This window comes from Podarcis melisellensis, assembly GCF_964234715.1.
Source record: "Podarcis melisellensis genome assembly, chromosome: 1".
Lineage (NCBI taxonomy): Eukaryota > Metazoa > Chordata > Lepidosauria > Squamata > Lacertidae > Podarcis > Podarcis melisellensis.
In genome coordinates this window covers 133,759,439-133,776,551 of record NC_138528.1, presented here as the reverse complement: position 1 = coordinate 133,776,551, position 17,113 = coordinate 133,759,439, and the positions used below count along the sequence as shown (strand labels likewise).

Genomic DNA, 17,113 nt, shown 5'->3' with positions numbered 1-17,113 from the left:
CTAGTAAAATAGCTTGCATAGTTGAATTATCTTTGTTCTTTCAGAAATAAACTTTATATGGATATGGTTGAAATCTTTCATAAAAGGGTATTTAAAATCAAAATTTAAAATCAATTGGCATCTGTTATGTGTCACCTTTTACTTATGAAGGAAGATTTTTCAAACTTCAGAGCTATTAATTATAAATTAAGACATGGGCCCCTAAAAGGGTAGGGGATAACTTTCTTCTTCTTTCTTGTGGGCTTCTACAGATTATTAATCAGTTACTCTTGCAGGAATTACCTGCTATTTTTGGAGCTCATCATCTCAAGAAATTATCATAAAATAAGATTTTCTGACGATCTTATATTGTACTTCCTGTCATTTTGTGTGTAGCTTCAACACATACTTTAAGTCTATATAAAGAGAGTGATTTTATATACAACTGTGACCTATATAGGGCCTTAGTTCTTGTAAGTTTGAGAGGTGTTCTTTCTTACTTAGCAGGTCGTGGGGGTATTCTGAGAGTTGCTATCCCCTTTAGCTTATATTTCTTACAAATAAGGGATGTTTGGGTTTTTTGCAGAGGGGAGTTATTGGTGCTTGTCCATTATTTTGACCATTATTTTGTTTAATGAGGTACTGTTTATTAGTATTATATGTCCATTTCCCCCGGTATTTGTTATATATTTTTTCTGTAACTGCTACAATGCCCTAATAAAGAACTTGGTACTAAAAATACACTGGTATTGAAATTCATACCTTTCTGGATCAGTAACGCAGACTCTTGCCTCTGCATATGTTGGAGAGAGACTGAAAAAGGGAATAATCTAAACTAGCTATTGAAAACTGCCTATCTTTCATTTCCATCAGAAAACAAACATCTTAATACAGCAAATTTAAAATCAATTGGCATCTGTTATGTGTCACCTTCTTTTACTTATGAAGGAAGATTTTTCAAACTTCAGAGCTATTAATTATAAATTAAGACATGGGCACCTCTCATTGGGGCATTCCAGTATCTGATAACTGATCAGAATGGACACACACACACACACACACACACAGGACTGGCACATCCATTAGGCAGGGTAAGGCCTGTCTCAGGTGGCCCTAGTCTCTGAGGCAGCATCCCTGTGGGCACCCCACCTGCCCTGCTGCTTCTGCTGCCAGCACTGGTGCCCATTTTAGGTGAGATCTCGCCAAAATCATGTGGAATCTTGCAGATCATGCCATACCTCATCTGAAATTGACACCAGTGCAAGCACTGCTTCTCTGCCGGCAGGGGTGGGTGGTGCAGAAAGTGGCAGCAGGGCAGGGTGGCACCTCCCATTTTGCCACAAGCGGTGCCACTCCTGCACACCCCCCTAATTCAATGAGAAATGCAAGTAGCACATCCAAACTTACAGGGGTTCCTTCCCCCCAGAAAGATGCCTTTAGGCTCGAGAGTGGCTTCCTAATCCGTCTGTACTCCCTTGTTTTAAATCATAACCATTTCTGGTTATCAGGAAAGCTGAGAACGTAACTGAATAATGAATTAGCAACACCTGACAGTAATGTAAAATAGGAACTTATTCTGAAGCAGATATTAAACCCTGGTGATGTTTTATTTTGTAGAGTTCCAAGCTCTCAGTAGAATTTCCACTGAGATCAGAGAGACTACTCAGTCCCTCAAGAACATGGTAAGTTCTGGAACTAGAATTGAGGAAATGGGTGAGAGGCACGTGATGGAATTTAGAAAGAAAAGAGAAGGAATGAAATGTTTTTAAAAGACAGACAAACCCCTAATTGATGAAGGTTGATTGGGAAATACTTACTCCTGACATAGGGGCGTAGGCAGGAGGAGGGCTGTGTCCAATTTCACTCTAATAGGAAAGAAAAATTGGAATGATGGATATAGTAAGAGGTTGCATGAATGAAAAGAAGTCACATGAGCTCCATGAATCAGTGAAGAAAAAACATGCACATTGGTGAGATTTACTCAAATCTCAGTCAAATTCAGCCCTTGATGCTCAGGGAAAACTCCCTAGGGAAAGGGATCCAAAAGCAGTTTTGCGTGAACTCAAGGTCTGGAGGGTTTGACTGGGAAATGGTTGAGAAAAGGCTGAAAAGATGGGAAGGAGAGTAGCAGGCATGCAGCTTTTGTCCTCAAACCAAGAGTCACATGGAACGTCACCAACTATTGACGCACCTGATCTAAAAAGAAAGAGTTTGTTGCCCAAGAATGAAAAGAAAGCAAGGACCGAATTGTCAGAATCTCTTATGTGGCAAATATTTATCAGACACACAAGCAGAACTGTCCTAAGATAGGTTTTCCAATGGTAAAAATTTAAAGTGGCATAAAAAACCTAATGTGGTAATAGCCAGGGAATATGCAACCCGACTGCTTGATACCGTTTTCAGATTTTTCTTTCAGTAAATATTTTCAGGTGTGTGTGACAGAGAGACAGAGAGAACAATACCACAGAACCAGACGATGTTTCCTAAGCAGCATTTAGAATGTAAAATGATTCATGTAATGGAGTATGTGGCATGAGTCCATCTTGGCGGTCTCCCCACTCTTCTACTTCAACCCTTTTTCAGGTTGGGGTTGAAATGCAAGTCGGTAGAGCATGAGACACTTAATCTCAAGGCTGTGAGTTCGAGTCCCACATTGGCCAAAAGATTCCTGCATGGCAGGGGGTTGGACTAGATGACCCTCGTGGTCACTTCCAACTCTACAGTTCTATGTCTTGAGGGTCAAGAGGGCAATTAATGAAATTCTGTCGACATCCATTCAGATGCAAAAGAATGGCCCACTTTGTTTTCATTCATCACTTATTGATGTTCACCATCCTTCTAATAGTCTCTTCCTTTGGAATGATTTGATACTATTTGCATCTTTGTTCTGTACTACAGTAAACAGACTACAGGGCCAAACTAGGTGTGATGGTGGCCTCAATCAAGAAGGTAAGGTCAGTAGTAGAATCTGGATTAAAAAGCAAAAATGATGCATGGATGAGAAGCGGGGAACCCCCTGCCCCCGGTGGCTTATCTCTTCATTTTCTCACCCAAATATTCTTCTCAACCAAGGTCATACACCAAAAGTTGACTTGTGCATGCAGGAGGTCTCTCAAAATCCGCCATCCTACTTGTGGGCAAACAAACCGAGGAGGATCATTTCACTCAGTTTCTCTGGGGAGAGGAGACCTTCCCCAAGAGTTTCTCAGAGTGAGATTTACTGTTAGTAGCAATAACACCAACCTACCTCACAAACAGCATTGCTGTAAGGATAAATGATTCTAGGTGCTGCAATACACATTTTAATGAATAATACTACTGGTATTATTTTAGAAAGAAGGCAGAAAAAGATCAGAATTATTGCAGTGGGAGCAGCTTTTCCAGACAAGCAGTAACTCCTACTATGCATTGCTCAACAAGCAGCCTGCCTAAATACTTACACACCTAGTGAGCTTCCTGACAGATCTGTGAAGTGCAGAGTTGTCTCTAGGAGGAAATTTCATTTTATTAGCCTGCTAGCAGACCACTGTTTCTTAACAGTCCCAGGCAATAGGGTTGCATAAGTAAGCAAGTAGCAGAATAATTAGTGTCATATTCTAATGACGTGACCCCCCCCCCAAAAAAGTCCTGTGGAGCCTCTCTTTAACCCTGGTATAAAGCCTTGATATAATATAAAGTGTGTGTGAGTCCTGCCAGACATAGTCCCTGCTCTCTGCCTGGCTCAGTTCCATCTGGTTTGGAACAGACTCCAACTACAAAGATGGCTACTGATGGTGCCTAGGGTCTTTCATCGGTTTCAGGTCCTGCATAAGCCAAAACCTTAGTTTTGGCCTTGAGAACACTTAACCCTCCTGCCAGCTAGGGAAACATTTCCTTGCATTATTCATGTAAACAAATGACATATGGGGAGGGGGGAAATACTACATTTGTGAAATGCACTTGGAATACTTATGGTTTTGTTGTACCTATATATTGATGGTTTGTTTACTGTTCTCTTGTGAGCTGCTTTGGGCATAATTTTGAAGAGCAGTAGACAACTAAACAGAAGTACCATGTAATAACTCATTTAATAACTTTTAAACAATAGCATTGCTTTTTTCACAAAATTCATTTCATTCAAATTTGTAGTCTCCATTCATAAAATAAATTGAAGGCTGACTTTCAAACTCGGGTGATTGCTTTTTAAGAAAGGGGGATTAAGAAAGCAAAGCAGTAGTCTTCATTGAGAAACCTTCAGGAGTACAAGAAAATATGCACAGATTAATACATTTGGTGTGGTCAAAAACTGAGAACTTACTCAGACTTGCAGGAAGAGAACATGGTGTAGTTTTCATGGGAAAATAAGAGTCCAGAATGCCAAAAGCTGCTTCAACATATAAGGGAGAAGTCTACCCTTGCAACCTTCTCCCTGGTATGCTAACTTTCCACATGAAAGGAGGCTTTGACACATAGTTTCATGCTCTGACAACTACAGAACGTACACTATGGAATTCAATACTATACGGTGTAGTGCCAGACACCAACTAGGACATCTTTCAAGGGGGACTCGTGAAATCCATGGAGGACAGAGCCTTCCATGGTTACTACTACCTCTGATGGCTCTATTACCTCCAGTGACAGACAATTGCTGAGCTCATTTTGGAAACCAATGCTAGAGTAGAAGGCCTTTGGTGCAGCAGAGCTTGCCATTTGCTCTTAATCCACCAGAAGCATTCTCAGGTGGCTCAAAGTTCTCTGTGGGCTTCCTTCTTCACTGTTTGAATCACCTTTCAGAAAGGTACCACTACTAGTTGCATAAACCTTTTGAAAACATGATGATTTGTTGAGGAAATACAGTGATGGTTCCCATGCCAAATAAGAGCTGTGGGGAGGGAGGTTCTTCGTTGGGGCTGCAGTGTTAACCAGTCTTCATCCTGACTGTGCTCCCCACATCACTACATACTTGCTATTTAAAGAAGGTTCACACAACTGCAGGGGACATATTCACCATCACAATGTTTAGTCAGTGACCTGCCAAGCTCCAAAATTACAACAAGGAATACCGTGGAACCATTTTGATAAATGGTTTCCTTTTCCCCCCTCTTAAAAACAAAATACTAAGCAGGGGGGGGGGGATAAAGGGTGTTTGAGCTGCTTCAGCTTTTGTGTGTGTTTGGTCATTAAGTGATAAAAGTGCCATAGTCACAATTCCAAAAAAAGAATGCCAGGAAACAGCTGAAGCACAAATTAAATGCAACATAATTGTTTCTTAAATGTCGTTAAATTGCTTCCTAATTACAATGCAATGCCATAATTTTGGAAGCCTCAAAAATACCTGTTTGTACTTAAGATAAAAAAACAAAACGGAGACCAGATTCCCGCCCCCGCTCTATCCGCCTTCTCTTGATTGTGAGCATGGGTTCTGGAGGGAAAGGTGAATAATTTCTCACCAGCTAGAAAATTATGTATTGGCAAGGGAAGGGTTGGTGTTGAGTGAAGCAACAGGTTGAACCAATATTCTTGAATTACTACTATGCAATGCTTTTGACAGGCCAGGAAACAGAGCTGCTGCATGCCTGGGGTGTGTGCTCCCACAAAGGCTGGTAGGAAGTGGAACCCAGTTGCCAAGGCACTGCTCCCATGTAGGAAAATCAAAGACACTGAAATCCAGGGGGTGATGATTAACCTTTAGCACTGTAAACCAACAAACGATGGTGATACTAAATAGTAAAAAGAGAGCTTTGCCTGGGGCAGTGTGGGACAAGAGAATGGTGGCTGGGCACTGAAGACATCTTGCTATGGCCACTGTGACAGCAGGTTGTTAAGGGAGATCAGGTTTCTTAAGGAAGGAAAAAGGAATAACTGTGAAGCCGTTGCTAAAGATGAACTGTTCTCCTCCAATTCTGTTCCATCTGCCCAGTTCAGAAGCCAGAGTTTGCTTGCCCTCCCCACACCCATAGTAACTTCACTGATCATTTTCCCAGCTCTTGTATCATTTATAAAGTGCCTAAAATATTAAAGGCAAATGTAGCCATCTTAAAATCAAAGCAGCACCTTTGCTGGCAGGCTATTATTTACCCGACCTGACTACAAATTTTAGTTAATATAAGCTTAAAATTATAATTGGCTACGTTTCCATTCTATTGAATGGGATGGGGACTTCAGTGCAAGAAGGGGAGTGAGTGTAAACAAGATGGGAGTGGGAATTGAGTGGCTGGGGGGCGATGTGTAGAGAGAAATATGTTATGGTCTGGATAGGTTATTTCCTGGTTCACACTGAGGAGCAAGGGGAAGAAACAAGGGCAGCCCATAGAACTCAATGGAGGACTGGGCACATTTGCATTAGCCCCCCCCCAAAAAAGACACCCAAAATTGGTGAGGGGTTGGGTGAGAGCAAAACAGGCCAATAAGAACTGAGCATGCTCAGTATGCACAGAAGGCTTACTCTTGGATGGGCAGGAGGGAAACCTGGGGGAGGGCGAATGCCATGGAGCAGCGAGACAGAAAGACGTCCCACTGCAATGTTTTATTACAGAGGCATCTTACCTACTTTGTTTTTCTGGGGTCAATAGTGTCCTACTACTGCGCTCGTACCATCAAGTTTTATGTTCCTTAAATATCACTGTCAGCACCATTCATGATTCTAGTCCACAAAAGCTCATGGTGCAATAAATGTGCTAAAGGTTCTGCAATATGTTTTGAGGGATTACCCTGAAGAACTTTGCTAATTTGGTTGTTTACCATGCTGCTGTTAGGTCCATAAACGTCAATAAGATCCCCTCAGGAAGCTGCCTTCTCATACCGAGTTAAACTGTTGAGGCTCAGTATTGTCTCTACACAGACTGGCAACAACCCTCAGGGGGGGGGGTGTCTCTCCCACTCCTACCTGTAGATGTCTGGGAGTCAATGTTGGCCCTTCATGCAAAGCATATGCTCTCCCATTGAGCCCCAGCCCTTCCCAGCACATGGCTAGGATCCTAGAATTTGGATCTCAGTTTCACCCAAGAAGTGCTGTTGGACAGCTTTTTGAGAAGCAGTCCTGGAGCATATATTTGCCCAGGTTCATCCAGGAAACAGACACATGTTTTACGTCTTGTAGGGAAATGTCACTTTGGTCAGGAAATACAATTGCTGCTGAGCTGAAAGCCTGAGAAGTGCAACGATGGGGCTAAAGCACACGTCCGTGCATTTGCATCAGGACTTCAGTCTGCACCGGAACAGCCACCCAAATCGTTCTTCTGCATGGCCCCTCCCATTATACTCTCTTGCCTTGGATCAGAGCTTTGTCCCCATTATCATTCAGGGCTGGTTTCTCTTGCTGCTTTCCTTCCTCCATGGCTACACATCCTCCCTGTGGCGATAGGAAAAAGGATCCTCCTTCAAAGCTGCATTTGCTGCTTTTGAGACAGCTGGAAACACAGGAGATCAGTGCCTCTGACGCTTACCATGTAGCATTGGGGGGCGTCTTCAGGACACAAGCGTCCACAGCTCTCATTCATCGCTGCTGCAAACCTTGTACTCCCTAGCTCTGTACTTTTGCACAAACATTTGCTGTTCAGCTGCTCTGAAGCTGTTGGGGGATACAGACACATCTGAAAAGTGACTGCATAATTGGTGTCACTTTCTGTTAGGGGTTGTATTTGATTGCCTGCTAATTTCACACTAGACGAGAGGGCTGCAATTTTCTCAGCAAAGGTTAAAGAATGACTATTTCAGTGGAGCTGTATGAAGATATGCACTACTGAAACGAGCAAAGACAAAGATCTGAGCTCCCAGCTGCCAGGATTTCTCACCCTCCTATGCCTACTTCAGTATCCCGTGAACAATTAAGTCCTGCTTGTCCAGCAGTATATTTGCCCTAATTTGCAAAACTGATATACAAAATTTGCATATACAGAAGAAGATAAATGAGGTAATGGAACCAGGCACCTAAGGCTTTAATTGACAAGGAAATCATTAGATGTGTCCCTGTGAAATCTCAGGGTTCAGATTCAGATTAGCAGCTTAAAATTCAGCTAGGCACCTCCCTCCCTCTCTCTCCTTTGCACTGTGCTGTTGACATCATAGGTGGGCTGGGGATGGCTTCACCCAATGAACATCAACCCCCCCCCCCTTCTGTGCCCATGCAATCCCTCCTGGAACTCCTATTCATGAAACTCTCATCCATGTATCCATCTGCGGATGCGCAATGACCACCTCAAATGTTCATATCACTGATCATTCCATATCCAGTTTTCTATTCAGACTGAAGTTGGTTTGAGAAAAACACATTTTACAGCTCTCGTCAGGAAACGACAGGACTGATATGGCGTATATTAATTCAGCCTTGAAAACTAGCCGTGGGAGCACACTAGATGCAGAGTAATGGGGAGACACCATAAGGTTCTATACTGTACTTTGCTTCACTGTGAAACTCATTAGGTCAGCCTAACCGACCCCATGGCGTTGTTGGAAGTGTAAATTGGGGTATGCGCCCCACCCTGAATAGCCACTCTTTTGCAGACGTAAGAATTGTGCTGGATGTGGAGGTTCTATTTGGCTGTCATGGCCAACAGCCACTCATAGACCTATTCCAAGGCTGGATTTAGGGGCAGATGGCCCTAAATTAGGGGCAGCAGACATTGGGGGGGGGGGTCCAGTTCACATGGCATAAATAAATGTACAGTTTCTGATCACTGCCTGCAAATTTGTTATCTTCTGCATCAGGAAATAATACTGCATCAACTCTTAAAATGTGCTATATATGAAATAAGACAAAAGAGTGAGACGCTCCTTGCCTAGGGGGCATTTGTCCTAGACTACGTATCTGTTTTCCAGAATCCCCCACACTTGCTTGTGGGGTTTAATGTTGGGTTTCAGGCTCCCTCAGCATGGTGCCCTCCGGGTGTTTTGCACTACAGTTCTCATCATCCCTAACCGTTGGTCTTGCTGGCTGGAGCTGTGAAAGGAAACCTCTGAAAGGAAACAAGTGGAGGAAGGCTACAGTATTTCCACAAAGATGACAGGGAGGGGGTTAAAGTGAAAATTTTGAGGAATCTAAATTCCTTAATTATTTGGATCAATGGCTTCTGCACCAGAATTTGCATTATTGTAAATCTCGGCTTGATTTTGTTTACCGTATTTTTCGCACCATAGGGCGCACCGGACCATAGGGCGCACCCATTTTTTTGGGGGGAAATAAAGGGGGGGAAATTATTTTTCCCCCCCAGGGGCGGGGCTGGGGCGGGGGAAGCTCGAGCTTCCCCCGACCCCAGCCCGCAAACAGGCAGCTCTCTGCAAGCCGTGGGAGCACTCCCGCTGCTTGTGGAGAGGTCCGCGAAGCCTGGGCGCGCTGAGCTCAGCACGCGCAGGCTTCGGCATGCTGGCGACTCTCCGCAAGGAGCCGGAGCGCTCCGGCTCCTTGCGGAGAGGTCCGCGAAGCCTGGGCGCGCTGAGCTCAGCGCGCGCAGGCTTCGGCATGCTGGCGACTCTCCGCAAGGAGCCGGAGCGCTCCGGCTCCTTGCGGAGAGGTCCGCGAAGCCTGGGCGCGCTGAGCTCAGCGCGTGCAGGCTTCGGCATGCTGGCGACTCTCCGCAAGGAGCCGGAGCGCTCCGGCTCCTTGCGGAGAGGTCCGCGAAGCCTGGGCGCGCTGAGCTCAGCGCGTGCAGGCTTCGGCATGCTGGCGACTCTCCGCAAGGAGCCGGAGCGCTCCGGCTCCTTGCGGAGAGGTCCGCGAAGCCTGGGCGCGCTGAGCTCAGCGCGCGCAGGCTTCGGCATGCTGGCGACTCTCCGCAAGGAGCCGGAGTGCTCCCGCTCCTTGCGAAGAGGTCCGCGAAGCCTGGAGAGCGTGAGGGGTCGGTGCGCACCGACCCCTCTCACTCTCCAGGCTTCAGCGAAAGCCTGCATTCGCACCATAGGACGCACACACATTTCCCCTTCATTTTTGGAGGGGAAAAAGTGCGTCCTATGGTGCGAAAAATACGGTAATTCAGCATTCTGCATGATGTGGAGCCCTGCTCCAGAGCAACGCAACCTTTGGGGAAGTGTGTGGCACATAGCCCAAGCAGCTCTCAGATGCTCTGCTTGACCATTTAAGAAATATTAGGTCATAGCTCCTAAGCTGTAATCCACAGAAACAATTAATAGGATGCACGTCAGTATTCAGGAAAAGTCAATGAACCAAGTCCTCCTACCCTGGCAAGACGATATAGCTGCTCCACTAAGTTGAAAGATTTCAGAAAGAGCTCTGTGTGGAATAAGGACAGCTGGTTTATGCAAGTGGATCTGGGTAATATCCTACATATACCCAAGTGGAAAAGCAGATAGAAAATACAATGCAGAGCCGTCCCATCAGCTCAGAGCAAATATTTCAAAGGAACAGGCTGGTATTTACAGCAGATCTGAACTGAACTGAAATTCAAATTGGAGAAAGCTCCCCGGAGGGGACCCACACCTCTTCCCAAGAGCCACATTGTTTTCTTCTGAATATGGAACAAAAAGCAGACAGACGCTGCCTTGCTTAAAGGTAAAGGTACCCCTGCCCGTACGGGCCAGTCGTGTCCGACTCTAGGGTTGTACGCTCATCTCACTTAAGAGGCCGGGGGCCAGCGCTGTCCAGAGACACTTCCGGGTCACGTGGCCAGCGTGACGAAGCTGCTCTGGCGAGCCAGCACCAGCACAGCACACGGAAACGCCGTTTACCTTCCTGCTATAAAGCGGTACCTATTTATCTACTTGCACTTAGGGGTGCTTTCGAACTGCTAGGTGGGCAGGAGCTGGGACCGAACGACGAGAGCTCACCCCGCCGCGGGGATTCAAACCACCAACCATATGATCGGCAAGTCCTAGGCACTGAGGTTTTACCCACAGCGCCACCTGCGTCCCCACCTGCCTTGCTTAGGAGTACCTAAAAGAAGGATATTTCAATCCACATCCAAAGGAGACGGGGACATCCCCCCCCAAAAAAAAGAGGCATAGCAAAATGGAATATATGAATAAAGCAAAGGGGAAAGGGCCTTCCCTGCATGTTTTTGCATTCTTTTCATGAAAGAAATAATGAGCTAGATAACGAGACAGCAGGCTGTGGGGGGAGAAACAAGGCGGAGTGGCAGAGTGGGAAGCGTGTCCATGGCTCGCCATTCCCTGAGCACTAATTGCAGGAAATAGGCCACAGCCATGCAGCTCCTGAGCTCCATGCCTGCTCTTGCCAATCTGAGTAGGGGGGCAGGAGCAACGGGACCCTCCCCACTCTCCACCTCACAGCTCCTGAGCAGCCTTACTCTCCTGGTTGGTGCTGGGCCAGGGCTGAGGAGGAGGACTCCAGGGGAACAAGAACAGAGACTCAAAGAGACCTGCTGCCCAATTGGCCTCTGGCTCCCTTATTCCACTCTTGCAGGCTGTCAGAGAGGGCCGGCGAAGGTGGTGATGCATTACATTAAATATATTTCCCATCAAAGAAACTGTCATACGCTGACCACAGTGGCAGTCGCACTGGGAATGCTTCCACTATTTCATACATCCTGACTCTGTTTTCAAGGAGAAGTGCTTGTTTCTGTTAGCTATCCCTGTTCCTATTTTGTCCTAATTTTTTCCCTTAAATTATTCTTTTTATTATTCTTCATTTTGTTTCTGTACTGCTTTATATATTTTAAGAAAAGATCTCAAAGCCGTTTACAACACTTTAATACCTCAAATAAAACAATCCAGAATAAAAACAGTACTGCAGAAAGTCAAATAAAGCATGCATTTGAAGCCACAAAGATTTCGAGGTAAAACTGGAGGCGCTATTAGGCGGTGCATGCATGCAGCCAAGTGCATTAGCTTCCCTTTCCTCAATGTTACTGAATGTGCTGAGTTGCAGAAGCTAGTCTAAGGAAATTGTAGCCAGATCTATGGTGAGATTAAAAATGCAATCCCATCCTTGCTTTATGCCCACCCAATGAAGATGTGGAGTGGTAAAGCCCAGAGATAAGAGGAAAGGTCTTCTTCTGGATCAGGAATTGGGTAAGTGGCAGCAAGCAATGGAACAAATGGTAAGTTCTCCCAATAGAGAGATGTAGAAAGCAGAGTCCCCAAGAATCGGCATTAGGGCCTGCGCATTTTAACTTGTACATAAACCATTGAGAGTTATTGGGTAGCAGGCAGGTGGCCAAGTTTGCTGAAGATACTTGTTCAGGGGCGTTAAAACCAAGAGTGATGATGAAGAGCTCAAAAAGGATCTCTCCAAACTGGGTGAATGGGTGGCAAAACGGTAAATGCAAGTCAATGTAAAACAAGTGTAAAATGATGCAAGTTTGGGCAATAATTTTAATTTCACATATATGGCTCGTGGGCCTGAAATGGCAGGGAGTGACCAGGAATGAGACCTCAGGGTCATTGTGGATGGCTCAGTGAAGATGTTGAACCAGTGGGCAGCAGCTGGGAAAAGGGCAGCTTCAATTCTAGGGATCATTGGGAAAGGAAAGGAAAATAACTCCGCCAGTAGCATAATACAAATCGGTGGCGCAACTGCATTTGAAGATACCGTCATACCAGGGAACTCCCATGACCGCACCCTGTGAGCATGATCTCCTGGCCCTCCAGGTGGTCTTGCTCAAGTATGACTCCCATATCCCTGGCCACTGACTGTGCTTGCTGCCACAGATGGGAGCTGCAGTTCAGCAACAGAGGTCCAAAGGCTCCCCATGTCTGCCCTATTGTTTCTCTTCCCCGTTCCCAGCAGGGCTCCCAAGCCATGGAGTTGGGAGGGCATTTCCTCCGGCGCATGGCTGGTGTGTGCGTGCACCTGTCAAAGGAGTGGCCGTCTGCAGGTTGTTTGCGGGGCCAGAAGATTCAGGTTCTAGGGTGACTGATGCCAGTTGTCTGGGCCTGTGCATGCTGGTGAGGGGTGTGTGGTTTCCTTTGCTGCTGCAGTTCTGTAATCCTGCACGCAAGGGGACAGAAAGATGTCACAGGGGAGATTTGCCACTCCTACGCGTGGGAATGAGAGTTACCGAAGAGTTTCAGGGAAGCAAGAACTGGGTAGAACTAAGTTCAAATAGGGCGAAGAATAGCGTCTGCTGCCTTGAGGTCCTTGGAGGGCAGATGGAATATAAATGGAAGAATTAATTAATTCTGGGCCTGGCTACTGTGTGGACATCCTCAGCATGGAAGTATATGACTTGGATGTCATATTCTTGGCTCTTGGGGTCTCCATGAATGCCACTGGCAGGCCTGCGGCTACGATCGCTCTTGACAGTGATATTCCTTTACTGCTGGGAGTCTATTGGATTGGATATTATGGTTGGAGATTCTGCTACAGTGACACTCCCACTCTTTTGCACCCCCTCACATCCTATTCCAGTTTGCATAATCCCTTGCATTATTATTATTTTTTTAATGTGGCATGAGTAATTTTTTATTCTGAAAGTGTAGCCCAGAGGAAAAAAGTTTGAGAACAACTGCTTCACACTGCCTTTCTGATCCTCCCATCCTGTCTAAATTTAAAACAAAACGAAAAGCCTTGTGATGTCTCAAGGGCCATACATTGCCAGGCTCCTATATTTTTAGGCCCTGGAGTTGGCAGTGAAACCAAGCTCTGTGTGATACTGCAGTAGGATTGGAGTTCTGAACTTTAGAGTGGGGGGAAATTCCTCCAGAGGGAATCAAAAAGGTAACATGTTTGTGCTGTGCTGCAAGGAGGAGATGGGTTGGAAGCACAAAAAAGGCTTGATGAACGCATTTCACCTGCCCCTTCCCTCCTTTCCCTGTTTTTCCCCCAGTCTACTTTACACAGTAATCAAAGGATATTCTGAGCCTCTCAAAAGCCATCAGCCCTCATTGAGAATGAAATAGAGCACATCTTCTCCAAAGCCTTTAGCGCAGCAATCATTACAGCATGTTGACTGGCCTGAACAGGGGAGCTCTTAGAGATGGATCTGCAGAGGGGGGGGAGGGGGGGCTGCGAGAAGCCAGCCTAGACAGGTGAATAGAAAGTTGATTATAATCTCCCCAATTTTATTACAGTTGTTGGGGGGTGGTGGTTAAAGAAACCCATAAACGGGCACTCCTGGCCTCTTAAAGGAAAGAATGGTTGCCTTGATGAGATTTTCTATTTTTCAGATGTTAGAAGAGTTTGGGGAATCTACTGGTAATAGTACAAAAAAGAATGAAAGAAAGATTTGGAGAGAAAATAATCATTAACATTTTAAATCTAAATGTTATTTTCACCCCTGGGCCCCTGCCTTTGTTTCCTATACTATCACTGATTATTCCTTAAGAAAAACAGGGAATAATGAGGAAGGCAGTCTCCTGGTCTTAGCAAAAATATATTTTCCTCCATAGCATTGCAGTAAAAATATATATGGCTCCTTTACATAGATTATATATGATTATGTATTATACTTACACCCCCCACCCCACCCCCCAGTTCTTCTCACACCAGATTGTTCACACCAATTCAGACAGTGGCATTTTTCTCTTCAGGAAGGAAACCCACAACATTGTGCTGGTTTGTGGCTTGTACTATATACTGCTCACACATGCATTTCCGCCCCATGTGCTATCAAAGTAGTCATCGCAGTGATGACTCCTGCTCTCATGCAGATTGCCTGGGCCTCGTAGGTGTCAGAGTTTGAGGGGAGCCAGGATGATGCCTTCTACAACTCAGACCATCGGTCTGTCTAGCTCAGCACTGCACAGTTGACACACGATCTGGCTGTGGCTCCCAGGCTGTGAGACAGGGATCCTTCCTCGCACTACCTGGAGATGCCATGGACTGAACTTGGGATTTTAAATGTATATCTATAGTGCCTTACACTTTAGAAACAACATCACAGTGCGTGGAATCTTTACACACAAAGCAAGCATATGTTCTACTGCTAAACGATGGCCCTTCAGCTAGAATCCTAAGGTGGTAAGATGAGGATCACATTTTTGAAGGCTTTAACTTTTTTTTTTTTAAAAAAAGCAAATTACCCTGCAAGTAAAAAAACCAAGCCCTTCGGGTAGAAAGGCTCTAGTCAGCCTGTTCTTGTCAGTGCTGGTTTGTCCTTGAAGTTGCTGGTTTGTTGATTATGTGGGCTTGTGAGTAGCTCTGTCCAGTTCAAGAGTGAGAGCTCTTGAAAAATTAAATAAAATAGAATTTTAGACTTACAGCTTGCTAACTCTAGTTAAACTGAAAAGCAGCTATCAAGAGGCAACCTGACAGAACTGACTCTAAATAGGAAGATTGGAAGCTATTTCTCCATCTATCCCGGACTGCCTACAGTGACTGGCAGCAGTGCTACAGGGTCCCCGGAAAAGGTTTCCCACATCACCTGCTTCCTGAGATTCTAATAACTGGTAACCCCATGATTTGAACCTGGGACCTTCTGCACGGAAAGCATGCAAAACAATAATCAAAATTACAATCAACAGGAAAGACACCACGACCACAATACCTCATCATAGCACTTTCTCTCTAACTTAGAGTTTTATTCTCTGTTTCACACCCAAAAGGTGGGATTTGTTCCATGTACAAAGAGCAGGAAGAAGGCTGGCACCAGAGAGTGGAAGGGGCAGGAATTTGTTGTGGCTCAGAGAGCAGCCAAAAAGGCCTTTGCACGGAGGACAGAACAAGGCCAGAGGGGCCACAAGATCATGCTCTAGGTGTCCTTCATTCAAGCTAATGGGACTCAGGGAGATAAGGACCTAAGAGCCCCCCAAATCCTGGGGCCAGCATTGGCAAAGAAATTCCTTCTTTTTCTTTCTTTTTTTAAAAAAATCCATTCAACTAATCAGTGGCGTAGCATGGGTTGTCAGCACCCGGGGCAAGGCAAGTAATTTGCGCCCCCTAACCCGTGGATTTGCGCCCCCTAACCCTAACCCCCAGATGTTGCACCTGGTGCGGCCGGCCCCCCCTGCACCCCCCGTGCTACGCCACTGCAACTAATGGGATAGTTTAATGAGACATTCATTTTTATTCCTATTTTAGATAAAAAATTTAATCTCTTTAGATGTCAACTTTCCATGCCTGCTTTACTAAAGAGCACAGAAACTTTGCCATAAAATTTAATTTTCCAGTAACAATGAACATAAACTGCTTAAGCTGCATCAATTTATTCACCATTTGTGATAATAGCACCAATTATAATGGGCCCATTTAATGTTCATTAGAGCAAACAAGGGTATATCCAAGTTACCAAAAGGAATTTCAGGGCATTTCACTTGTTTTGTGTATACATCCTACAACCACCAGTTATTTAATTCTGAAAGTGTATGTTATTCTAAAAGGGACTTCTATGAACACAGGAAGCCAGACCATTGGCTCCTTCTAGCTCAGTACTTACTGCTTTCTATGGCTGGCCCTTTCTGAGCCCTGCTACTTGGGGCCTTAGCTGAGAGGGGGACAACTTTTTCCTTCTGAGGACCTCAGGGCAGGTTGGGGAGGGAGAGGGCCTTCTCGGTGGCTACGCCCAAACTTTGGAACTCCCTCCCTAGAGAAGCTAGACTGGCTCCCTCCTCCTTGTTGTCCTTCCGATTTCCTTGTTCCAACAGGCTTTTGAGAACGGACTGCTTTTAACGAAGAGGCCGTGCTGTTTTATTGTAATTATTTGTATGTTTTAAACAGATTTTGTATATGTATATAGTTTTAATTCTATCAATGCTTAATTGTTTGCTATTTTTTTCTATGCTTTTAGCAGTTCTTATTTTTATCTTTAAGCTGACTTGAGTCCCATCAAGGAAAAAAGGCGGGGTATAAATAAATATATAATAGTAATAGTAATAATAGTAATAATTATTATTATTGACCTTGATGGCAGAAAGTGAAGAGGAATTAAAGAACCTTTTAATGAGGGTGAAAGAGGAGAGCGCAAAATATGGTCTGAAGCTCAACATCAAAAAAACGAAGATCATGACCACTGGGTCCATCACCTCCTGGCAAATAGAAGGGGAAGAAATGGAGGCAGTAAGAGATTTTACTTTCTTGGGCTCCATGATCACTGCACATGGTGACAGCAGTCACAAAATTAAAAGATGACTGCTCTTTGGGAGAAAGGCGATGGCAAACCTAGACAGCATCTTAAAAAGCAGAGACATCACCTTGTCAACAAAGGTCCATATAGTTAAAACCATGGTTTTCCTAGTACAGTGGTGCCCCGCTAGATGAAAAGAATTCGTTCCGCGATTCTCTTCGTCTAGCGGTTTTTTGTCTTGC

The 17,113-nt window shown here is 45.0% G+C and overlaps 1 protein-coding gene across 4 annotated transcripts in view; it reads right to left on the bottom strand.

The window, feature by feature from the left end:
• The window catches only part of ERBB4 (erb-b2 receptor tyrosine kinase 4), a 779,780-nt gene that overhangs the window by 4,426 nt on the left and 758,241 nt on the right, over nt 1-17,113 (bottom strand). For 3 of the 4 annotated variants that reach the window (XM_081904442.1, XM_081904441.1, XM_081904444.1), the window contains one exon: nt 1,797-1,844. The exons of the other annotated variant lie outside the window; for it this stretch is intronic. In XM_081904442.1, coding sequence (XP_081760568.1) covers nt 1,797-1,844 — 48 coding nt within the window. The remainder of the gene's footprint in view (nt 1-1,796; nt 1,845-17,113) is intronic. 4 annotated transcript variants of the gene reach the window in all.